General features: G+C 38.4%; 1 protein-coding gene across 2 annotated transcripts in view; it reads left to right on the forward strand.

Moving 5' to 3' along the window:
- The first annotated feature begins 265 nt into the window (after nucleotides 1–265).
- The window catches only part of MCMBP (minichromosome maintenance complex binding protein), a 68,042-nt gene continuing 42,150 nt past the window's right edge, over nucleotides 266–26,157 (forward strand). For both annotated transcript variants that reach the window (XM_079899544.1, XM_079899545.1), the window contains exons 1-4: nucleotides 266–612; nucleotides 21,833–21,918; nucleotides 22,530–22,670; nucleotides 22,802–22,843. In XM_079899544.1, coding sequence (XP_079755670.1) covers nucleotides 555–612; nucleotides 21,833–21,918; nucleotides 22,530–22,670; nucleotides 22,802–22,843 — 327 coding nt within the window. In that variant the 5' untranslated portion in view covers nucleotides 266–554. The remainder of the gene's footprint in view (nucleotides 613–21,832; nucleotides 21,919–22,529; nucleotides 22,671–22,801; nucleotides 22,844–26,157) is intronic.

The following is a 26,157-nucleotide window of genomic DNA, read 5'->3' on the forward strand; positions in this document are numbered from 1 at the left end:
GTGCAAGGGCTCGCACTATAAATGTATAAACCGGACCCCGGGGGTTTCCCCCTTCGGTCCTGCGGAGTGACACCCAGCAAAACACCTCCCTCGGCCTGCGACGCCGGGCTCCAGATCCTGAGGCCGCGCCTGCCCTTCCTTTCGCCCGTTTCTAAGATGGCGGCCGCTCTGCGGCCGCGGCCCCGCCCCTCCCCGGCCCGCCCCCTCCCCCCAGCAGGCCCGCCCCGCCTCCCCGCCGCGGGACCGCGCAGCGCGCTCCCGCCGCCTCTCCCCGCGCGAGCTCCACCCAGGTCGCAGGCAGCGCGGTCGGCGGCGCCTATTTCCCGCCATTGTGCAAAGTGGAGGTTGGGGGCCCGCACGCGCCGCCTGCCCGTCTCCGGCAGCGCCTCGCTGCCGCAACCACAGCCGCCGTTCTCTGAGGCGCGGGGAGGCCGGGCGGCCCGCGCCGCGAGGCTCACCCTGCGTGGGAGGGCGCGGGCGAGAAGCGGCCGAGCCAGCGAAGAGGAGCAGCGGCTCGGGACGCCGGGCCGCGCCGGCTCCGGCCCGTCTGCGAGATGCCCTGTGGGGAGGATTGGCTCAGCCACCCGCTGGGGATCGTGCAGGGCTTCTTCGGTGAGTGGCGGCGCCGGGGGCGGGCTAGGGGGGCCGCCGAGTTGACGGAGCCCCGGGCCCGGCCCCGCCGCGCGGCCCCACGCGGGGCTACCTCGAGGGCTCGCGCGGCCGAGACGGCCAGCCGGGCCTGCGCCGGCCGGCGTTCCACACAGCGAACTTCGGGCCGCGGCTTCCCGGGCCCGGCCGCAGGTGCCTCCCACCTGCCCGATTCGCGATTCGCAAGCGGCCGAGGTTACGCCGCGAGGAGCGGGCGGGCGGGCGGCCGTGATTGACGGCCTCGCTTCCCTTTTTGGCCCTGCTGGCGGCCCGAGCCCCGCGTGCGGCACAGCTCGGAGGGGCCCTTGAACCTTCGCGAGGGCCGGCGGAGATGGGGTGAAGGAACAGCACTTTGCCTGGGGGAAGCCTGGAGGATATTTCAAAACTTCCGGTGTGTCGGGAGAGTACTCGCTCCCTCGCAGCAGAAGTTGGCTCTAACTCCTGTATTACACACATCCTCTCTTTTCGAGATAAGATATAGTGTTAACAGCTTATTTTTTCTTTAAGGGTGCCTTTAAAACCAGTCGGGTCTCCATCTCCTCTTGTGCCAGAGGTAGCAAGAAATGTTGAACTACTCAAACGCGCTCCTACATAGAAAGAGCTTAGAATGTGGCAGGCAAGCTTAGTAAATTTTAGCTGCAATTATTGCTAATGCCACTTTTCTGGTAAGGAAAATTTAGGTTTGTTTGCAGTTAACTAGGCATTTTGGCCACAACCCCCATGTGTTTTGCGCTTAGGAGTGGTAGACGCAAACCCGACCAGAAATCAGTGTGTTAGATCAGAACACCTGACGTGTCAGGAGGTAACTTAAACTTGTTGAGTGGCCTTCCTCACTTAAGACGTTGTGCGATATTAGTGAGAACGCCTATTAAGAAGCTCAGTAGTCCCCAGCAGCCAAAACCGATGGCAGAAGATGTGTGTACTTCTTGCAGGAAAGGCTCACTCAACAGATCTTCATTCATTTTCCTTATAATTTGAACTAGTTTAGTTAGCTGGTTTCCCAGGCTGAAACTAGAAGCAGCAAATGAGGAGAAGGGCTGGATAGGCAACCGGACTGTAGGCAGTGAACACCGACAACCTGATAAAGAAGAAATTTAGAACTATGCATATGTTGTTAAAAAAATTTTTTTTTTGAATCACTGTATATCCATCAAGGGTGCTTTTGAGGAAGGGGCATATACCTCTCCACTGAATCCTAGTGATTGATGTTCGTAATGAATACTGGAACTAATAATTGATTTCCAAAGTGATGGCACCAAAATGTGGAGTGAAGATTAAGTTGCACAGTAGATTTAGGAGGGTTCAGGGGCGTAAGTACTTTTTAGGAAAAATCTTTCAAAAGTAAGTTTTGGTGCTTAAAGGGTGAAGTTCCCGTTATTGATGTTTAGAAAATTTATTTATGAGAAATACCCCTATCCTAGTCTTGCTGGATCAATGAGATGATTTTATATTTGGTATATATTTGAATGTATTTGTGTCAGATTTTGTCTCCTGCGTGTATGATCCTAAGAGGCAGACGACTCATTATAGTACAAAAGGTGTAATTTGGATATAAAATATTGGCTTCACAGTATTTTGTAAAGTTTGTGTAGTGTTGTGGGAACCTGGACCTTGTGGATGTGTTTCCCTCCAGAATGTTTTGTTCTCATACAGGTGTGTCTTACAGAGAAAACAACTAATACTTACAGTCATGATGTTTTTGTAGAAGCTGTTCTGATGTATAGTATATATTTTTGCTATATTTTCCTATCACTGTGAATATATTGAATAACTTTATCATAACAGCATTTACAGGTGAGAAGTAAGTGAGGTGTTAAACTTGTAGACTCTTTTTGGTTTAGTAGGAAATTGTTTTGAATCCATCTTTCCCCCAGATAGAAAAGGAGTGCCCGTCTGTTGTGGTTTATGAAGCTTCTGGGCCCCGCCCCTGCCCAGCTCTCAGACCTCATCACTATATTCCCCCTCATATTGAACCTTTTTTCAGTTCTTTGATTTTGAACCTTGCCTCTAGGCTTTCTGCATAGGCTATTTCCTTTGCCTGGTCCCCACTTCCTCTCCCAGGGCCACTTTCCTGGCTAAATCTTACTCTTCCTTTGGGAACCTCAGTTAGGTACCTCCTGCTGCATGTAATTATAGGATCCTGTGTGGCCTAGAAATTAGCTTGTAAAGCATGTTGTTGAAATCACTTGTTTCTTGGGTTCCTCGGCTGTATTTTAACCCTGGGAATTCAGGCCGTGTATCTGCTTTATTCACCTAGAATATACCTGTACATCAGAAGGGCTCCGTGAACATTTGCTGAGGAGAGGCAGTGGAAAGACTGATTAATCAATCAGAAATGGTATAAATTGTGGTGGTTACTGTGACCACAAATCTAAACTAAGGACAGTCCTGGTGGACATTGTATTGGTTCAGAGAATGCGATGTGATCGTACCAGGTATGAGTTACTCTCACATGCAAATCCTAATTCTTTTTTCTTAGTTTGGATAAGAAACTTTGAAATTCTCTTAGAGGCCAATCATAACTGTATGAATCATAATTCATCTTTGTGAACCAATCCATATTTTGAATTTGTATCTGCCATATTCCAATTGTTCGTATGTAAATTTTTTCCTATAAGCCTTCATAAAATGCCTTTTATGTTTCTGTACCAGTTTCTAAAAGATTTTATATGTAGACTCTTGAGGGCCAAAGGCTTAAGATTTAGGAATACTTTATTGGGCTCTGTTATGTGCATAATGCTGATGGCTCAGTCCCCACAGTGCTTGTTCATTTACTGACCCATATTAAATTGCTTCCCTTAAACAAGAGCAGGAATCTTAGATGAGAAAAAGTTTTGTATGCTTCTTTTTCTTTTAATCATTTTTTATTTTAAAGAAGGAGTTTTTTTCCTGTGAATTAATAACTGCTGTTAATTTCAGAAAAGTAGGAATGCTTATCAACTGATTCTTTATGTACGTTCTCTTCACTTTGCTGGTTGGGTCAGGATTATTAGTTCTGATTATATTCAAGGCACTTTGGTCATATCTAACAGAACTAGAACTAGACTAGCTCATGAAAAAAAGGACGTTGGTGTGTGGAGGAGGGAAAGGAGTAGTATTTTATCACTAGCAGTTTAGAGAATTTAAAGCAATAATAAAATCATCTAAAAGTCTGTCTGCTTTTTTATTGTCACCATGATTCTGTACCGACAGTTCACCCCCTTTTGTCTGTATCCACCTTCGATCTCTCCTACCACCTGGCCCTTGTTAGACCACTGAAAAAAAAGTGATTTGTTATAAGGCTATAAAACCCAAAGGCAGGGAGGGTGGCTTGGTATCCCAAGAGACTGCTGAATGGAATTGGAAAACTAGCAGGAATCCAACCAAGCAGTGCTTCTCAGTTTTTCTCCCTTAGGCTATGTTCATCTCTGCACACAAACTTTATCTTTCTCTGTTCCACAGCTCCCAGTTTCACCTGTCAGTTCCAACCCACTTGAGCTAGCATCTTTATCTCAATCCCAAATTCCAGGGTTAGAGAATCTGATTGGCCCACCGTGGAGTCAGGGGTCCACTAGTCAGCTATGGCCAGGGCAGTGTTATGTAGGATAGTCGTAACTATTGACGCCCATACCTCAGCAGTGGGGGAAGTTCTCAGAGAAGATGAATGGATTGGGCAGCTGTGGCAGAAGCATAAATACATATATCTATACATGTGCATATATGTAGATATATATACGTGTACATGTATGCATTTTAAAATTATTGAATAATAACTTGCCTATGGTTAAAAAAAGCCAGCATGATAGTATTAAATGAAGAGTAGAAGTATGCTGCTCTTCTCCCACTGAGGTCACCAGTTTTAACTGTTTCCGATTATAGTTCTTTTTTCTTCATTGAGATATAACATAAAATTCACTGTTTTAAAATGTACAGTTCATTGGGTTTTAGTATGTTCACTATGAGTGCAATTATCACCACATTATTTCCATCACCCCAGAAAGAAGCCCCATTATCTGTTAGCAGCCACTTCCAACTGCCCCCTCCTCCCTCCTCTTGCAACCACTAATTTACTTCTGTCTATGGTTTACCTAATCTGGACATTTCATATAAATGGGCACATATAACTTGTGGCCTTTTGTGTCTGGTTTCTTTAACGTAGCATAATGTTATCGAGGTTCATTTATGTTGTAGCATGTATCAGTACTGTATTTGTACAGTACTGATACATGTATCAGTACTGTATTCCTTTTTATGACCAAAGATAATGTTCCATAGTATGGATATACCATATTTTGTTTATTCATTTATCCATAGGTGAACACTTGCCTATTGTGAATAGTGCTGCTGTAAACATTCATGTACAAGTTTTTGTGTGAATATATGTTTTCAGTTCTCTTGGGAATATGTCTCAGAGTGGGGTTGCTGAGCCATCTGGTAATTTTATGCTGGAACTTTTTCCCAAAGTGTGTGCACCATTGTACACTTCCACCAGCAATGTGTGAGGGTCCCAATTTCTCCAGTCCACTTCAACACTTGTTATGATCTATTGTTTTATTAGTAATAGCCATCCTAATGGGGGTGAACTGGTATCTCATTGTGATTTTGATTTGTATTACTGTAATGATAATAGTATAATAGTGTCTTTTCATATACATATAGGCCATTTATATATCTCATTTGGAGAAATGTCTCTTCGAGTTCTTTGCAGGTTTTTGTTGATATTTTTATTTTTTTTGGCCACGCCACGCAGCTTGCAGGATCTTAGTTTCCCGACCAGGGATTGAGCCTGCGCCCTCTGCAGTGAAAGCGCAGAGTCCTAACCACTGGACTGCCAGGGAATTCCCCTTTGCAGATTTTAAATTGGGGTTTTGTCTTTTACTGTTGAGTTATAAGAGTTCTTTATATATTCTGAATATTAGACCCTTATCAGATATATGATTTGGAAATATTTTCTACCATTCTATAAATTGTCTTTTCACTTTCTTGATAGTGTCTTCTGATGCAAATTTTTAATTTTGATGATGTCCAGTTTATCTCTTTTTCCTTTAGTTGCTTATGCTTTTGTTGTCATATTTAGGAAACCGTTGTCTTATGCAAGGTCACAAAGATTAACACCTATGTTCTTTCTAAGAATTTTTAAGTTTTAGCTCCTTACATTGAGGTCTTGGATCCATTTTGAATTAATTTTTGTATATGGTATGAGGTAGGGATCCGAATTCATTCTCTAGCATGTGGATATCTAGTTGTCCCAGCATGTTGTGTGTGTGTTTGTGTTTTAACATTTACCAGTTTATTTTGAAGGATATCATAAAGGATGCAGATGAAGAGGTACATAGGGCAAGGTGTGGAAGGGTCCCTTGTGGAAGAGCTTCTGTCTCCATGGAACTTGGGTGTGCTACCCTTTCAGTATGTGGTTGTGTTCACCAGTCTGGAAGCCCCACAGCACTGTTTGTTGAAAAAACTATTCTTCCCCCACTGAATGGGTTTGGCAACTTTGTTTAAAAAATGTGTGTGTGTGTATCATTTGACCATAGATGTATAGCTTTATTTCTGAACTCTCAATTTCATTCCGTTGATCTATATGTTTACCCTTCTGCCAGTACTATGTTGTCTTGATTACTGTAGGTTTGTAGTAAGTTGTTTTTATTTTTTTTTTGCAGAATAATTCTTTATTTTAATTTTTGGCTGTGTTGGGTCTTCGTTTACTTTGCAAGGGCTTTCTCCAGTTGCGGCAAGCGGGGGCCACTCTTCATCGTGGTGCGCCGGCCTCTTCACTGTCGCGGCCTCTCGTTGCGGAGCACAGGCTCCAGACGCGCAGGCTCAGTAGTTGTGGCTCACGGGCCTAGTTGCTCCGCGGCATGTGGGATCTTCCCAGACCAGGGCTCGAACCCGTGTCCCCTGCATTGGCAGGCAGATTCTCAACCACTGCGCCACTAGGGAAGCCCTGTAGTAAGTTTTGAAGTGATATGTGAGTCCTCCAAATTTGTTGTTTTTTTTTTTAAGATCGTTTTGGCTCTTCAGAATCCCTTGTATTTCCATATGAATTTAGGATCAGTCTGTCATTGCTGCAAAAAAAAGGCACTTGGCATTTTGATAGGGATTGCATTGAATGTGTAGTGCGTTTAGTTCTTTTGGTAATGGAGAATAGTAAAGATTACAGATTCTATGGGATAGGGAGGGTGGGAGGGAGACGCAAGAGGGAGGAGATATGGGGATATATGTATATGTATAGCTGATTCACTTTGTTATAAAGCAGAAACTAACACACCATTGTAAAGCAATTATACTCTAATAAAGATGTTAAAACAAAAAACAAAACAAAACAAAAAAGATTACAGATTCTAGAGCCAGACTGCTTCTTAACTACAGGACCATACCCAGGATATTTGTCTATAATCATTTTTTAATATCTCCCTTCTTTATACTACAGAATTATTTTCAGTAATAATCATGAAATAAAGCTAGATGCAGTGCTTAAGGTAATTACATATTTTCAAAATAGATCTAGACATTGCTTCTATCAATTTCTCCCTGCCCATTTTAGAATTTTTTGTTGTTGAGTTCTGTTATGTTGATGTTGTTTCATGTGGTATGGGTACCACACTTTAGATTTGAATAAGTTTGTATTAATTGTATAATTAATGAATTCTTTGTATTAGCAAGTTTCAGCAGACAAAACTCAACTGTTTACTTGGTAGTGTTTATACCTACCTAATAGTTTGAATTTTGGTCTTTTAGTTATAGTTTGATATCATAATATTTTATATAAAGAATTGTCTGATGACTAATAAGTGAATTTTGATAAAACTGAAACATCTGCAAAAGACACAAATTAGAGAGATACCAAATCTTTCCACTGATGTTACTAACATATTTTCATAATTCATTCTTTAGCTTTAAAACAAATAGCCATTTAAGAAGAATACATTTCAATTTTAAGATATGATTCAGATTTAGTAAAATTTTCATGTATGAGTAAAATTTGCACCTACTGCACCTCTCACTTCTCACTGTTTCACTGATTTATTAAACACAAATAACAATTCCAACAAGTTGTCCCATGGAAGATAGAATTGAAGTAACTCAAGTTCTCCTTCTTCATCTTTACAATCACTGGGTTATTGTTTGTTTATTTAAAATCTTTTGTATACATGTAGGACTCTAGAGTACCACAGGGCTTGGGGGATACTAACTGCTCTAACCAAATTTGGACTGTTCTGTACCACTGAGAAATTTACTATCCAGACATATTCATGTAGCTGTGTCTGTTGGGAGCCAAGTGTGTAACTGAGGATTCTTCAAATTACCTTCTATGTAGAATGCAATATTCATTAAAGGTTAAGTAGTAAAAATGTGCTAATTTGACACTACCACATACATTACTAAAACTCAGCAGTAGTTTTAGTTTAGTTCCCACAATTGTTTGGGATTAATACCAACAAAAGATTTTCCAAGGAAGAATATTTTATCACTGACATGGTTTAGAATTGCCAATTCAGAGTGATGGTAGAAGCAGAATGAATTTTAGTTGGTTTTATTATTTTTAAATTCTCTGCAGGAAATGTATCTCTTATTGCTAGCACTTAGGGTAGACTACTCCTACCACTTCTGTAGTAGGTCACTGCTTGGCCCCTCGTACTTCCTAACTTTGAGTGTGAACATGTCAAATTAATTAACCTTTCTTTACCTCAATTTTATCATCTATAAAATGGGACTAATAAGAGAATCCAGTTTTTAAGCCTGTTAAAAGGATTAAATGAGATAATGCATATAAAGTGCTTAGAATAGTGCCTGGCACAGTCTTTTAAGTGTTCACTAAACATTAGCTACTATACTTTGGTAAAATTTATAATTTACAACCATTATTCTAAACAATATATATTTTACTTCCATTTGAGTCTCAGTGTGTACTTTTCCCCCCATCCTCATTTTTGAAGACTTCTTTAGAGCTGTTTTAAGTTCACCACAAAATTGAGCAGAAGACATAGAGATTTCCCAAATACCTCCTGCCCCACACATGCATAGTCTCCCCTCTGTTATCAACATGTACTACCAGGGTGGTGCATTTGTTATAATTGGTGAACTTACACTGACACATCATTATCACCCAAAGTCCATAGTTTACATTATGGTGCATTCTTGGTGGTGTATATTCTGTCGCTTTGGACAAATGTATAATAATATGTACATACATACATTCATCATAGCAGCATACAGGATAGTTTCTGTGCCCTAAAAATCCTCTGCGCTCTGCCTGTTAATTCTCCTCTCCCCTCTAACCCCTGGCAACCACTGATCTGTTTTTTACTGTCTCCATAGCTTTTTTTGCCTTTTCCAGAATGTTATATAGTTGGAATCATATAGTATGTAGCTTTTTCAGATCGGCTCCATTCACTTGTGATATGCATTTAAGTTTCCTCCATGTGTTTTCCTAGCTTGATAAGTGCATTTCTTTTTGGCACTACATTCCATTGTCTGGGTATACCACAATTTACTTATCCATTCACCTAGTGGAGGACATCTTAGTTGCTTCTAAGTTTTGGCAGTTACAAATAAAAACTGCTATAAACATTTGTGTATAGGGTTTTCGTGGACATAAGTTTTCAACTCCTTTGGGTAAGTACCACGGAGTGCCATTGGTATGGGTAGAGTAGAGTATGTTTAGTTTTATATGAAACTGCCAAACTGTCTTCCAGAGTTGCTGTACTATTTTGCATTCCCTCCAGCAATGAATGAGAGTTCCTCTTGTTCCACATCCTCTCCAGCATTTGTTAGTATTCTGGATTTTGGAGTGTAGAGGTAGCTCATTGTTGCTTTAATTTGCATTACCCTAATGATATACAATGTGGTGCATCTTTTGCTTATTTGCCACCTGTATATATTCTTTTTTAAAAATATATCTTTATTGGCGTATAATTGCTTGACAATGGTGTGTTAGTTTCTGCTTTATAACAGAGTGAATCAGCTATACATATCTCCTATACATATCTCCTCCCTCTTGCGTCTCCCTCCCACCCTCCCTATTCCACCCCTCTAGGTGGTCACAATGTATATATTCTTTTGTGAGGTGTCTGTTCAGGTCTTTGACGCATTTTTTAATTGGGTTGTTCATTTTCTTATTGAGTTTTAAGGGTTCTTTGTCCTCCAGCTTTGTTCTTTGTTCTTCACTATTGCTGGCCATTCTGGGTCTCTTGCCTCTCTATAACTTCAGATTCAGTTTGTCAGTATGCACAAAATAACCTGTTGGAATTTGATTGGAATTTCATTGAATGTATAGGTCAAGTTGGGAAAAACCAACATCTTAAAAATATTGAGTCTTCCTCTCCATGAACATGGACTATCTCTCCATTTATTGAGTTCTTCTTTGATTTCTTTTGAGTTTTGTAGCTTTCCTCCTCTAGATCTTATACATATTTTGTTAGATTTATACCCAAGAACTTAATTTTGGGGAATGCTACTACAAATGATACTATGTTTTTAATTTCAAATTCTACTTGTTCACTGGGAGTACATAGGAAAAGTGATTGACTTTTGTATGTTAGCCTTGCATTCTGTAACCTTGTTTTAATAGCTTATTAGTGCCAGGAGGGTTTTTTTGGTTGATTCTTTTGGGTATTCTATGTGGAAAATCATGTCGTCTGCAAACAGAGAGTTTTATTATTTTCTTTTCCTATCCATATACCTTTATTTCCCTTCCTTGTCTTACTGCATTAGCTAGGACTCCAGTACCATGTTGAAAAGGAGTGGTGAGAGAGGGGGCATCCTTACCTTGTTCCCGTTCTTAGTGAAAAAGCTTCTGGTTTCTCACTTATACTATTTTTAATTCTTCTGTTGCTTTCCTTTTAGATTTACAGGCATGTTCTTTTTTCCTCCAACAATTTTAGATACTAATTCAAGGCTTTCACTGAGGAAATTAGTGTCTCTTTACTGCCCTCCATTGCTTCTACCCAATTTGTGTCAGTCATTGTATATTACCAAAGTTTATAATATTTATATTCTATCTGTGACTATAATTTGTGCTTTGTCTGATCATGTTAGAAAGGTTAAAAATCAGAATAAATGAACTACTGAATATAACCAAAAAGAAATACATGGATATAGAGAGCAAACTAGTGGTTACCAGTGGGGAAGAGGAAGGAAGGAGTGGCAAGATAGGGGTAGGAGATTAAGAGGTGCAAACTACCATGTATAAACTAAGTAAGCTGGAGTACAATCTTGTCATTAAATTATTTTGGTTTAAGAATAGTCTTTTAAGAACAAGGTCAAATCATTTCTCTTAAACCCCAAGGTTTAATATCAAGCCATAATTTACAGTTTTTCATAATAAAATAGGTCTTGGACTTCATCAAATGCTTGGTTCTGTATCCCCCGAGAAGGTCATTTTTTTTTTCTTTAATCTTTTAGTGTGGCAGATTACACTAATAGATTTTCTAATAACAAACTTGTGCATTATTGGGATAAAAGTACTGCTTGAACATGATTTTTTAAATATATATTCCATTGGATTCAGAAGTTAATATAGGAGTTTTGCTTCTTTATCTTTTGTGAAGTTGCCCTGAATCTTTGCAGAATTTTCTGGACTTGGGACTTCATGGGATTGGGAGGAAGGATTAGCTACTGTTTCTTTTGTTTCTCATTGATATTGGACCTACAATTTTTTTTTGACCAAATTGTGATAAAAATAAGAACTCAGTCTTCTAATCTTGTGCCAATTTTGGCAACTTATATTTTTTCAGAAATTCATCCATTTTATCTGAATTTTCAAAATTATTAGTTCATACTTCATGATATTATATATAGTTTTTAGTATTTATCTATAGCATTTCTCCTTTTAAAGTTTTGTTACTTTTTCCTTATAGTTCTGTGTCTTATTTGTATCCTGTTGTTTTTATTTATTTGTATATTTTATTCTTTCTTTCTTTTTATCTTTTCTCCTGTACAGGCGTGCCAGAAAATTTGTCTGTCTTAATATTAATCATTTGTATTGGTGTTTTTGTTCTCCATTCCATTGATGTCTGCCCTTAGCTTTATTTCCTTTCTTACTCTTTGGTTTGTTTTATTGCTCTTCTTTTTTAATTAAAATTTTTTTTCTTTTAAATTAATTTATTTTTTGGCTGCATTGGGTCTTTGTTGCTGCGTGTGGGCTTTCTCTAGTTGCGGCGAGCAGGGGCTGTTCTTTGTTGCGGTGCACAGGCTTCTCATTGCGGTGGCTTCTCTTGTCGTGGAGCGCGGGCTCTAGGCGCGCGGGCTTCAGTAGTTGTGGCACGTGGGCTCAGTAGTTGTGGCTCACGGGCTCTAGAGCGCAGACTCAGTAGTTGTGGCGCACGGACTTAGTTGCTCCGCGGCATGTTGGATCTTCCCGGACCAGGGCTCAAACCCGTGTCCTCTGAATTGGCAGGCGGATTCTTAACCGCTGCGCCACCAGGGAAGTCCCTGTTGCTCTTTTTTTAGCTTCTTAACTTGAATGCTAATAAACTCATCTATTTCCATTCTCTCTTGGTATTTTTTTTTTTTTTTATCTCTCTTGGTATTTGATAAATGTGTTAAAATCTGTAACTTTCTTCCTAAACGCCACTTTAGTAGCCCACAGATATTAACCTGTACAGGTTTCTTTGTCATCCAAGAGTATTTGATAATTATCACTCCATATTCCTTTCTAAACTAAGGATTTTTTAATAGTATAAGTTTATTTGTTTTTTCTTAAATCATCAAGGACATGAGGATGCAGTTGTTTTAAGCTTTCCTTTTGTTATTGAGTTCTTACCTTGTCACATTTTGGTCAGAAAACATTGTATGTTTCATATCTATTGAGGTTTCCTTTGTGGCTAGTACATAGAACTTTTTGTGAATGTCCTGTGTACTTAAAAAATGCACTCTCTGTTTGGATATTTATATATTTATTAGAGAATTTATTAATTATCTTATTCATTTTGCTATATTATTTGTTTTTGTGTTTTGTGCTTAATTTATGTTTTGAGAGAGCTGTGGAAAAGTCTAATTGTGATTGCTGTTTTATTTTTTTTCTCTTTAGTTTTGAAAGTTGTTGCTTTATGTATTTTGGAGGCTATGTCAGGTATATATGTATCTTATTTTCTTATGTTAAAATTTAATTTACTTATATTTGTTTGTATTATTGCATTTTCTCCCTATTGAAGAGAATTTTGACATCATTTTCACTAAGTTCTCCTGGCATTTTATTCACATCATTTTTTTACTCCAGACTGTTATCTTTTCGTGGATGTTCTTTAATGAGCCTGTTGAATCACTCCTTTAATTTGTGTCAGTTGCTTTTTAGGTTTGTTGCTTAGTTTTCATACTGGGATTTTTTTTTTTTCCATTGCGTTCATGAACTCTGTTGTTTCTTGGATCCTGTGTCTACCTCTTTATTGGAGTCTTTTTAAATTTTAAATTCTTTTTAGGAAAGGTTGTGTGAGAAGAAGAATAAGAGGCGCATTACATAATGATAAAATAGTCAATTCACCAAGAGGACCTAAATGTAAATACACCTAGCAAGAGTTTCAAAATACAAGCAGAAACTGACAGAACTAAAAGGAGAAATAGACAAGTCTGCAATTATAGTCGGACATGCTACTACTCTTCTCAGAACTGTACCAGAGCTAGTGGAGAGAAAAGCAGCAAGGATATAGAACACCATCAGTCAAATAGATCTCACTATTGTAGAACCCTCTACTTAACAACAGCAGAATACACATTCTTTTCAAGTGCACATGGAACATTCATTCACCAAGGTAAACCACATCCTAAGTCATAAAACAAATATTTAACAAACCTAAGAGAATTGGAATCATCAAAGTATGTTCTCTGACCATAATGTAATTAGAATAGAAATCAGTAACAGATAACAAGAAATTCAGACTTGTGAAAATAACATTCTGAACAATTTGTGGATCAAAAAGAAGTCACAAGGGAAATTTTAAAATATTTTAAACTAAAGGAAAATGACAACACAACATATCAAAATTTGTGAGGTAAGCCAAAGATGTACTGAGAGACTTCAAGGGCATTTATTAGAAGAGAAGAAAGGTCTCAAACCAATAATTTAAGCTTATACTTTATGAAACTAGAAAAAAAGAGCAAAATAGACCCAAATCATACAGAACAAAGGAAATAATATAGAGCAGAAATGAATGAAGTTGAAAACAGAAGAAAAAGAAAATCAATGAAACCCAAAGCTCGTTGGGTGTTTTGTTGTTTTTTTACCCAAAAAGATCAATAAAATTCATATGCATCTTCAGACTGGCAAAGAAAAAAGAAAGGAAGACAAAGATTACTGACATCAGGAACGAAATGGGAGATACTGGTAGAGACATGTGAAAGAATAATACAGACACGAAAAGAATAATACAAACAGCTCTCTGGGCATAAATTGAACGACTTGGATGAAATCGACCAATTCCTTAAAAAACACCCTATTAATTTCCTATTTCTTTTGTAACAAACTACCACAAATTTAGTTGCTTAAGACAACATAAATTTATTTTTTTATTACAGTAGAGTTGATTTACAATGTTGTGTTGATTTCTGCTGTATAGCAAAGTGATTCAGATATATATACACACACACACACACACACACACACATTCTTTTTTATATTCTTTTCCATTATGGTTTACACAAGATATTGAATATAGTTCCCTGTGCTATACAGTAGGACCTTGTTGTTTATCCATTCTATGTATACTATTTCGCATCTGCTAATCCCAAACTCCCAATCCATCCCTCCTCCACCTGCCTCCACCTTGGCAACCACAAGTCTGTTCTCTATGAGTCTGTTTCTGTTTTGTAGGTAAGTTCATTTGTGTCATAGTTTAGATTCCACATATAAGTGATGTCCTATGGTAGTTGTCTTTCTCTGTCTTCACTTAGTATGATAATCTCTAGGTCCATCCATGTTGCTGCAAATGGCATTCATTCTTTTTTATAGTCAAATAGTTTTCATTGTATATATGTTCCACATCTTCTTTATCCATTCATCTGTCGATGGACTTTTAGGTTGATTCCATTTCTTGGCTATTGTGAATAGTGCTGCTGTGAATATAGGGGTTCATGTATCTTTTTGAATTATAGTTTTGTCCATATGTATGCCCAGGACGGGGTTGCTGGATCATATGGTAACTCTATTTTTAGTTTTTTGAGGAACCTCCATACTGTTTTCCATAGTGGCTGCATCAACTTTCATTCTCACCAGCAGTGTGGGAGGGTTCCCTTTTCTCCACACCCTCTCCAGCGTTTGTTACATAAATTTATTATCTTACACTTCTGGAGGTCAGAAGTCTGATTTGGGTCTCACTGGGATAAGATCAAGTTGTCAGCAGGACTGCATTCCTTTCTGGAGGCTCTAGGGGAGAATCTACTTCCTTGTCTTTTTTCCAGCTTCTAGAGTTTGCCAACATTTCTTGGGTTGTGGCCCCCCTCCATCTTCAAAGCCAGCAACAGCTGGTCAAGTTTTTCTCACATCTTCTTACTCAGACTTCCTCTTCTGCCTCCTACCACTTTTAAGGACCCTTGTAGTTACCTTGGATCCCCCCAGATAATCTCCCTGTTTTAAGGTCAGCTCTGCCTAAATTCCCTTTTGCCATGTAACAATATATTCACAGGTTCTGGGGATTAGAATGTGGACATCTTTGCGGGGGGGGGGGGTGTGCATTATTCTGTCTACCACGGCCACCTACTATCCAGACTCACTCAAGATAAAATGGAGTTCCCTCCTCTCAGGTCCACTCTCCCTCCATTGCCCACCTGGAACCTCAGTTTTACTTTTTGTCTCTATGCATTTGCTTATTCTAGGTACTTCATATAAGTGGATACAGTATTTGTCTTTTTTGTTTGTATTATTTCACTTAGCATGTTTTTAAGGCACATTCTTGTTGCCGTAATTGTCTTTTGACAAATATACAAAAGCCAATTCAATAGAAAAATAAGATTATTTTCAACTAAGATATTGGAACAATTAGACATTTAAATGCAGAAATATTACTTGCAACCTAAATCTCATGCCTTATAGAAAAACAAACTCAAAATGGGTCATAGATCTAAGTGTTTAAACTGTTAAACTTTTAGAAATAAAGAGAAGATCTTCATGACCCAGGGTTTGGCTATGAGTTCTTAGACATAATTCCAAAGACACAATGCATAAAAACAAAAATTTGATAAATTGGGCTTCATCAAAATTATAAACTTTGTTTTGCAAAAGCATTGTTAGGCAAATGAAAGGCTGAGAGAATATACCTGAAAATCATATATCAGATAAAGGACATATCTAGAATATATAAGGAAAATGTAATGATTATTAAGCCAGTTTAAAAAGGGGCAAAAGATTTAAGTAGATTTGAATGGACACTTCACCAGAGAGGATATAAGGATGGCAAATAACCACATGAAAAGAATTTAGTATCATTAGTCACTAGGGAAATGCAAATTTAAAGCACAATGGGATATCGCAACTACTGGTAGAGCTAAAATTTTTTTTTTTTTTTTTTTTTTTTTTTTGCGATACACGGGCCTCTCACTGTTGTGGCCTCTCCCGTCGCAGAGCACAGGCTCCGGACGCGCAGGCTCAGCGGCCATGGCTCACGGGCCCAGCCGCTTCGTGGCATGTGGGATCTTCCCGGACCGGGGCATGAACCCGTGTCCCCTGCATCGGCAGGCGGACTCTCAACCACTGTGCCACCAGGGAAGCCCTAGAGCTAAAATTTTTAAAAAATTTTGACAATACCAGGTAGTGGTAAGAATGCAAACAGCTGAATCTCTTATACCTTGCTGGTGAGAATGCAAAATGGTACAGCCACTCTGGGAAATAGGCAGAATCTTAAAATGTTAGTTGTAATAATATATACATATATATATGTATGTGTATATACATACACACATACATATATATATATATATATACCTAACTGTCGCATTCTTAGGTTTTTCCCCTAGAGAAATGAAAGCTTATGTTCACACAAAAAGTGTTTATAATGGTTTTATTTATAGTCATCAAAAGTTGGAGACCATCTAAATGTCCTTCAACAGGTGAATGGAGAAACAAATTGTAGTTCGGCTGAACAGTGGAATATTACTCAGCAATAAAAAAGAAATGAACTATTGATACACTTATGTGTTGGGGGTTCCAAAACCAACCGTATGTTTGGAGATTCACTAAAATGACATATATGACTCAGTATGTAGTTGTACTCCTGGCTAAGATTTATTAAAGCAGCATGGTAAGGATACACAGCCGGATCATAAGGGGAAAAGACAGATGGAGTCTCTTGGAATTTATACATAGGTTTCCTTATGCTCTCTCCCATGGGAGAGTTCATAGCTTGGAAGACTCGATATTGTTAAGATTTCAGTTCTCCTCAAATCTATACTATGCAATATAAACCTAATCAAAATTTCAGCAGACTTTATATAGAAGTCAACAAGTTGTTCCTCAAAATTATTTAGAAAACTTGAGGATCTAGAATAATCAAGACAGACTTGAAGACAAAGATGAAGAACATAACTACCTGATTTTAAGACTAACTATCAAGCTGTAGTGATTAAAACAATATGGTATTGGCATAAGGATAGACAACTAGATCAGTGTAACATAACAGAAAGTCTAGAAATACATTAACGTAAATACAATGAGTTGAGTTTGACAGTAGTGCCAAAGCAATTTATTTATTTATTTTAAAAAAATCTATCATTTATTGCTGCTGAGGACCAACCAGGAGACTTTCCCCCAGTCACAACATCTATTTCTCATCACTGATGGACTTGGAACTTTGATAGTTTGCTAATTCTATAGCAGGAAAGATTGGCAGTGTATGAGTGAAGTTCCTGTCTTTGACCATGGGTTTAGTGAGTGCATATGTTTAGTGAGTGGTTATTTTTTGCATATTTTCTCTTTGGTAGATGTGTGACAGTTAATTGTTACTCTGTTTGCCAAAGCAATTTACTGCTAGAAAGTTGTTTAATTAAATAATGCTGGTACAAATGGATATCTTTTTGGAAAAAAATGAGCCTTGATGTCTATGTCACACTATAATCAAAAACATTAATTTGATATGGGTTACAGACTTAAATGTGAAAAGTGAAAAACAGGAGAATATCTTTATGACCTTGGGGTCAGTAAACATAAAAGAAAAAATTGAAAAGTTGGACTTCGTCAAAATTGAAAACTTCCCATCAAAGGACACCATTAAGAATGTCAAAAAGCAAGCTACAGATTAGGAGAAAATACTTGCCCTACATATATCTGACAAAAGACTTGCATTCAGAATACACAAAATTTGTACAAATCATTGATGCCACAACAAAATCTTTTTTTTTTTTTGGGCCGTACTGCGTGGATTGTGGGATTTTAGTTCCCCAACCAGCGAGTGAACCCTGGCCATTGGCAGTGAGAGCGTGGGGTCCCAACCACTGGACTGCCAGGGAATTCCCAACAAAATCATTTTTTTAAAAGATGGGCAAAATTAATAAGCAGGCACCTCACAAAAGGATTTATTGGAATGGTCAATAAACATATGAAAAGGTGTACATCACTAGTCCTTAGGGAAATGCATATTCAAACCCCAGTGAAATATTACTGCATACCCAGCACAATGACTAGGATTAAAAAGATTGACAAGACCAAGTGTTGGTGAGGTTATATAGAACCCTCATATGCTGTTGGTGAGAGTGTGAAAGTGTATATATTTTTTGTTCCTCAGTTCCCCTGACCACTTAAACTAGGGCAGGATTGAGTGCAGTGGTGCCCACATTCAGATGGCCAGGAATTCATGGGAAATATAATAGAGTGATATGTGTGTGCTCAGCAGGTCTCTTGGTTGCAAATGGCCCAACTCGATTCTGCTTAAACCAGAGAAGATGAATACGTTGTCTCAGGTAACGGTTCCTGAGAGGGTTAACGTCAGGCTCAATTACAGCCAAATACTTCACCCTGTGTCTACAGAAATCAGCCTTTTTACTCCACTTTCCTCTGGGATGGCTTAGTTTTCAGACAGACCTTGGTCACTGTGGCCACATGCAGCTGCGGGATTATAACCTATAATGTTGAGCCCAGCTACTAAGCCTTATTCCCAGGATTGTCCTTGATTGATGCATCCCTAAACTGATCATCAGAACCACTGTGAGGTCTAGGTCAGGTCCACCCTTGGGCTGGGAGTAACAGTGCTGTGGTTCCTCCCTCAAAAAGAGGCACTGTCACTAGAAAAAGGGGAAATGGATGCTAGTCTTGCGAAACAACCTATTTTCTCTACATTGTACTTATTTAATGTTTATTTCTCTAACTCCGATAGCTATGTCCCAGGCCCTTGCTAGACCCTGGAAATGTAAAGGTGAATTGTTTGTGAATAGAGAGCAGATCTGTAGCCTGGCATTGAAAACTCTGTGATGTGTTTGGCCTCCTCTTCCTTTTGTTCAGTAGCTTTATTCTTTTCCAGGCACTTTGTGCTCCATGTATTTGAATTTCTGGTAGTGTCCATCCTTGTCCTTGGTTTACCATTACTCTTTCTTCCCCCAGAGTGCTCTACGTCTGGAATATGCCCATCCCTCATACCTCAACATGTTTCAGTTCTACCCTTCTTCCCAGGCCTGGCTCAAACACCTCTTTCAGAAGCCCTCACTGAGATTTTTTTGACCTACGTTAGTTTCTCTTCTTTGCTTTTGCCTGTTATTCTATCCATAGCTTATCTTAGCTTTAAGTTCCTTCAATTTTAAATATCCTGATAGCACCTGGCAGAGTGCTGGGCACACAGTAGGCTTAATAAATAATGGATAGTTATTGTATTCTTTTTTTTTTAAAGAAGGTGTTGGGGGTAGGAGTTTATTAATTTATTTATTTTTACTGTGCTGAGTCTTCGTTTCTATGCGAGGGCTTTCTCTAGTTGTGGCAAGCGGGGGCCACTCTTCATCGCGGTGCGTGGGTCTGTCACGATTGTGGCCTTTCTTGTTGCGGAGCACAGGCTCCAGATGCGCAGGCTCAGTAGTTGTGGCTCATGGGCCTAGTTGCTCCGCAGCATGTGGGATCCTCCCAGACCAGGGCTCGCACCCGTGTCCCCTGCATTAGCAGGCAGATTCTCAACCACTGTGCCACCAGGGAAGCCCAGTTATTGTACTCTTGATAATTTTGGAATTATCTATTGCAGTCCTTTAATTGTCCAGCAGTACCAGATATTAGTAAGCTGGCCTTTACTTAAGAACATTTTGTATGCATGTAAGTTACTTAGAAGTAACTTACTGCTTCCCAATCACTCTTTGATGTAGCCTCATCACCTGTGATGTGGTATATTCAAGTTTCTTACACAAATGCAGTCAGCATAGTGGTGTTCACAGTCATGGCTGCATGTAGGTCTTTTCTTTAAACATCCATTTGGACTAGACGCAAAAATACCTATTCTGGTCCCCTCCCCCCACCGTCCAATTCAGTAATCATTTATTGGCATGTGTCTAGTAGAGTAGTGGTTCTCAAATGTTAGTGTGCATCAGAATCACCTCAAGGGTATTTTAAAACATGAATCGCTAGACTTCACCTCCAGAGTTTCTGATTCAGTAGGTCTTGGATGGGCTGAAGAATTTGCCTAACAACCACTCAGGTGGTGCTAATACTGCTAGTCTGGGGACCAAGCTTTGAGGACTGGTTTACTAGTAGTAGATTTAACCCTCATTGCACATCAGAATCACTTCCTCGTTTTTCACCTCCACGAGTTCTTTTTAAGAACTGTCCTTTGCTCAGTTAAGTGAAAGCATTTGGAATCTCTGCTGCAGCATGGTGTTAGCAGGATTTTATGAGTATTTCTAACAGAATCAGCTCCACAACAAATATAGACAAAATTCCTTTACGCCACATCTCCATAGCACCTGTGTGATGAGTATGGTACCTGTGTGATGGTGGAAGTACTGACCAGCTATGGTTAGGTAGTTCTAGTTCATGAAAACATATATTCCTAATTCTGTTGATGATTCACTCTTTGGTCTTGACCAATTCCCATAATTTTTCAAAGTCTGGTTTTCTTTAACATGACATTAAAAACACCTTTCTCTGATTTTGCAATCATCATTGCAAGAAGCATAAAATGGATGCTGAATCTTGGGAGCAGGGCAAGTTTCATGATAATTGTCTGAGGTATCTCCTGTAGATTGCTTATTAGTTGTAAGGGGAAGAAAGTAACTACAGTGGAGAAATTGGCTGTCACTTTGGGTGATGAAAATTAACGTCATCGATGAGGGGAAGATGGACATCTTGTCTCTAAATGATGTACCTACAAGGGCACAGCATCCTTATGTAGCACTCTGACTGGTAACACGTAACTGCAATCTACTCATAAGGAAACGTCAGACAGACCCAGTGAGGAGATTTCTATTTTTTAATAAAGGGTTTGTATTCTGCAGTGTCAGTGTCATAAGAGATAAAGATTGAGGAACTGTTCCAGAATAAAGGAGATTAAAAAAACACGATAGCTAAAAGCAGTATGTGATTCTAGACTGGGTCCTGTACTGAAGTGGAAAAAGTGCAATAAAGGATAGTGTTGGGTCAAATGACAAGTTGGAATATGGATGGTAGATTAGATAAAATGTATTGTATCAATTTTGAATTTCCTGAGATTGATAACAAGTACTGTGGTTATATAAGATAATCTCCTTATTCTTAGGAAACACATTGAACTATTTAAAGGTAAAAATAAATGATGTGTGTAATGTAATCTCAGGTAGGTCAGAAAAATATGTGGGAGAGAGAGAGCAAGCAAATAAAGTAAATGGGGCAAGGTTACAGGTGTTCTTTGTAATTATCATTGTGACATATTTTTCACTGTGACTTTTTGAAAGTTTGAAATTATTCCCAAATAAAAACTTAAAAAAAAAAACCACCACCACTCTCTGCTCTTCATTTCAGGGTAATTGTAAAAATTTTTTTAAATCTGTATAAAAATGTTTTCAAAGATCAGTCTGCTTTTCAAATGATGGTTCCTGTTCTGCTTTGTCTGGGGAGTCTCGTATCTCATGCTGTGGGTGTCCTCAGGAGATTGTTAGCTCCTGAGAGCCTGCAGGGGGTCAGCCTCGCCCTGATTGTAATATCCAAACCCCCAACAGGGCAGCTTCTGGTGTCTTGTTCAGTGCTTCCAATAAGGTGCACACTAAACTAATGTGTGAACATTGTCTATTATTATAGATTGTACTTTCAGCTTTGAACAGTATATTTTTCTTTCAGCTCAAAATGGAGTTAATCCTGGCTGGGAGAAGAAAGTAATTGAGTATTTTAAGGAAAAGCTGAAGGAAAATAATGCTCCTAAATGGGTGAGCTCATTGCTATTGGGGGGGGGGGGAGGGGGGTGGCGAGGGTTGGGCAGACTTGCAGTTTCTCACAGTAGAGCAGTAATCCACATACAGTTTAAATATATATAAATTAATGTTCACTGCCCTGTGCTTTAAGTGCATATGTATTAAAAGGTTTTTGGTCTCTTTTGCAACTTAAATTTAAATTCAAGCAAATAAGTGCTTCTATATTGGCGCCTCTAGGTGGCAGTAATTGACCATGAAAAAAATGGGTAGTTGTGAGAGATTCGATTATCTTTTGTTTTATTACCTTCATTTTAAAAGAGTTGACATGTACGAGTTTTAAGAGAGGAACTCAACAAAGCAAATGCCTTTCTGCTAATTGGAAAGTGTTGTGAAGGAAAAGCATCCTTTTACATTATAGTCAAATGTCATCATACAAACTTGCGAGAACACAGGAAGTACTTTTTTTTAGCAATTGTGTTATATTAACCATTGGGATCATTTGGCTCCCTTGATTTTGTGTGTGTGTGTGGGAATTGCGGTTTGAGTCTGGATATATATGTCTATGTATATGTACTTAATGTTTTATACACAGAATATTTTGACTTGATTGTTCGTTTTCGTTAAAGGTACCATCATTGAATGAAGTTCCCCTTCATTATTTGAAACCTAACAGTTTTGTCAAGTTCCGTTGCATGATTCAGGATATGTTTGACCCTGAATTTTACATGGGAGTTTATGAAACCGTTAACCGAAACACAAAAGCACGTGTATGTATTGCTTTATTCATGAAACTTACTGTTTACAATTAGTAGTATTAATTTTGTCCTTGTGTTGTTTATGGTAATTTTCATTCTGATAGATTGATATAATACTGTTATTTTTTTGCTTTGGGTCATAGGTTCTTCATTTTGGAAAATATAGAGATGTAGCAGAGTGTGGGGTATGTATACTTAAAATATATTCACTGATATGATTTTTTTTTTGATCTAAAAATCTCTTAGAAGGTGGAATATTGTAAATGAAAAAATTCCTTTCTTTTCCTAATACCTATATACCTGCTTTTTAAAATTACAGGTTATGATAAGTTCTTTTAAAATGAAAAGTAGAAGAAAAATGAAAGAAGATTAATTTAGGGCTTTACACGTGCTTAATTAAATTTGATTAAATCCTGCCCTCTTTTCCTGGGAGGAAAAAAGTAAACTTAAGCTTTCTTTGATAAAAGGAAGTAATAGAAACTCTCTTACATATCAGTAATGGGAAAGGGAAGAAGACAGAATCCTGGATATAATTATAGTTGTAAAAGGGGTAGTTTTGAGATAGAAACTTACTAGAAAAGCAATTAGAGGAACCACAGTATATCTGCATTTTCTTTGGTATTGCTTTTCTGATAGTAGAAGAACAACATGCAGAATTAAACTTAATTTCATTCAGACACCTGTTCAACATGGCTGGCATTGTGACTGGGGAAAGTTTAAAACTTATTTCTGGTTTAATAGTAGAAGAAGATTATCAGCATGTCAAAATATATTAACTAAAAATATCTCATATTTTGCTTTTTGTGTGTTTTTCATGTGGTACTATTGAAACACAGGTGGTAATTTTCAATTGTTAGAAAGAAAACAAGTATCACAGGTAGGGATTGACCAGGCAGGTGCTGAGGCACGACCCCAGTAGAAAGGTGAACCTCAGTAGTTACCTCCATTCTGGATCTATTAGATTTCTGCTTTGCAGTCCAGAATCTTAGTTTAATCGGGTTATTTAGGGCTTTTTACATTCTGGGAGTCTGTCTCCTGCTTACCCAAACCTCAAGAGGTTAATATATAAACCCTAATCCCAGCCTGTTAATTCACAGTATAAATTGTTTCTGTTGAATAAATGTTTTAGCCCAGCGGGCTGATCTGTATGGAAGAAAAGCCCTAATTTGAAAGGTTGCTATAAAGAAAAAATGATAACTTCCTATACTTATTTAGAGTAACGGACTCACGAATGATGGATTCGTTTAATCTTACACATGATGGCCTCCAGCTCTCCCATGTCTTTTTCCTTTAGGGTGCCCCATAGCATGCACCATTGTGCAAGTCTAATGAATCAACTTGAGGTTTCCTGCATCCCTTGTTTGAGGGGCCCTAAGCCATATTAGGCTAATAAATTAATACACATTTTTTTTCCTAGTACACAATAATGCAGTGTCTCTATAGCTCAACAATCTCAGCCCCTGGAAATGGGAAAATGAAATAGGTGAGACTGTCTATCTGTGACACTCCCAAAGGCAAAGAGTTTTTATTTTGTACTACGTTGCTAAAGAGTCATAAGTAAAAGCACCACACCAGGAAAAGGGAACTTTGGCCCTGGAAAGAAATACAGAAAAAACTTAGCTTATATATATTATCTCAGGCTCAATTGATATCTCTGGGATTCTTTCTTTGTTTCCTTTCTTTCTTTCTTTTTCTCTTAAAAAACAGAATATAGATTTTACTTACTTTTAAGGGTTTTTTTTTGGTACTCTAAAAGTAATATGTGTTTGTTGAAATAATTTTTTCAATATTACATCTTGGGTCCTCTCTGCCTCTTATCTCTAAGTATATTTGAAATAGAGAATATGCCTTTTCTAAGGAATAATATCTGACTTTTAAATCTCATCTCAGAGCTACCTCGTAATGAGTATTTCACTAAATTCCTATTTAATGGGCTAATTCTGATAGCTTTTTATGAGAGAGACAGTGGGATTACCATGAGCACTGTCTTTGAAAAAATTTAATAAAATAACATGTTTATTTAAAGGGAGTTAATTTTTTTTTCATTTTTCCTTTAACATCTTTATTGGAGTATAATTGCTTTACAATGTTATGTTAGCTTCTGCTGTATAAAAAAGTGAATCGGCTATATGCATACGTATATCCCCATATCTCCTCCCTCTTGAGCCTCCCTCCCACCCTCCTTATCCCACCCCTCTAGGTGGTGGCAAAGCACCAAGCTGATCGCCCTGTGCTATGCAGCTGCTTCCCACTAGCTACCTACTTTACATTTGGTAGTGTATATATGTCAATGTTACACTCTCACTTTGTCCCAGCTTACCCTTCCCGCTCCCCGTGTCCTCAAGTCCATTCTCTACGTCTGTGTCTTTATTCCTGTCCTGCCCCTAGGTTCATCAGAAACTTTTTTTTGTTTTTTTAGATTCCATATATATATGTTAGCATACGGTATTTGTTTGTTTTTCTCTTTCTGACTTACTTCACTCTGTATGACAGACTGTAGGTCCATCCACCTCACTACAAATAACTCAATTTCGTTTCTTTTTATGGCTGAGTAATATTCCATTGTATATATGTGCCACATCTTCTTTATCCATTCATCTGTCGATGGACACTTAGGTTGCTTCCATGTCCTGGCTATTGTAAATAGAGCTGCAATGAACATTGTGGTACATGACTCTTTTTGAATTATGGTTTTCTCAGGGTATATGCCCAGTAGTAGGATTGCTAGGTCATATGGTAGTTCTATTTTTAGTTTCCTAACGAACCTCCCTACTGTTCTCCATAGTGGCTGTATCAATCTACATTCCCAGCAACAGTGCAAGAGGGTTCCCTTTTCTCCACACCCTCTCCAGCATTTATTGTTTGTAGATTTTTTGATGATGGCCATTCTAGCCGGTGTGAGATGATACCTCATTGTAGTTTTGATTTGCATTTTTCTAATGATTAGTGATGTTGAGCATCGTCTCATGTGTTTGCTGGCCATCTGTATATCTTCTTTGGAGAAATGTCTGTTCAGGCCTTCTGCCTGTTTTTGGATTGGGTTGTTTGTTTTTTTCATATTGAGCTGCATGAGCTGCTTGTGTATATTTTGGAGTTTAATCCTTCGCCCATTCCTTTGTTTGCAGACATTTGCTTCCATTCTGAGGGTTGTCTTTTCATCTTGTTTATGGTTTCCTTCACTGTGCAAAAGCTTTTAAGTTTCATTAGGTCCCAATTGTTTATTTTTGTTTTTATTTCCATTTCTCTAGAATGTGGGTCAAAAAGGAACTTGCTGTGATTTATGTCTGTGTTCTGCCCATGTTTTCCTCTAAGAGTTTTATAGTGTTTGGCCTTACATTTAGGTCTTTAATTCATTTTGAGTTTATTTTTATGTATGGTGTTAGGAAGTGTTCTAATTCCATTCTTTTACATGTAGCTGTCCAGTTTTCCGAGCACCACTTATCGAAGAGGCAATCTTTCCTCCATTGTATACTCTTGCCTCCTTTATCAAAGATAAGGT

This window comes from Stenella coeruleoalba (genome assembly GCF_951394435.1).
Source record: "Stenella coeruleoalba genome assembly, chromosome: 16".
Classification (NCBI taxonomy): Eukaryota; Metazoa; Chordata; class Mammalia; order Artiodactyla; family Delphinidae; genus Stenella; species Stenella coeruleoalba.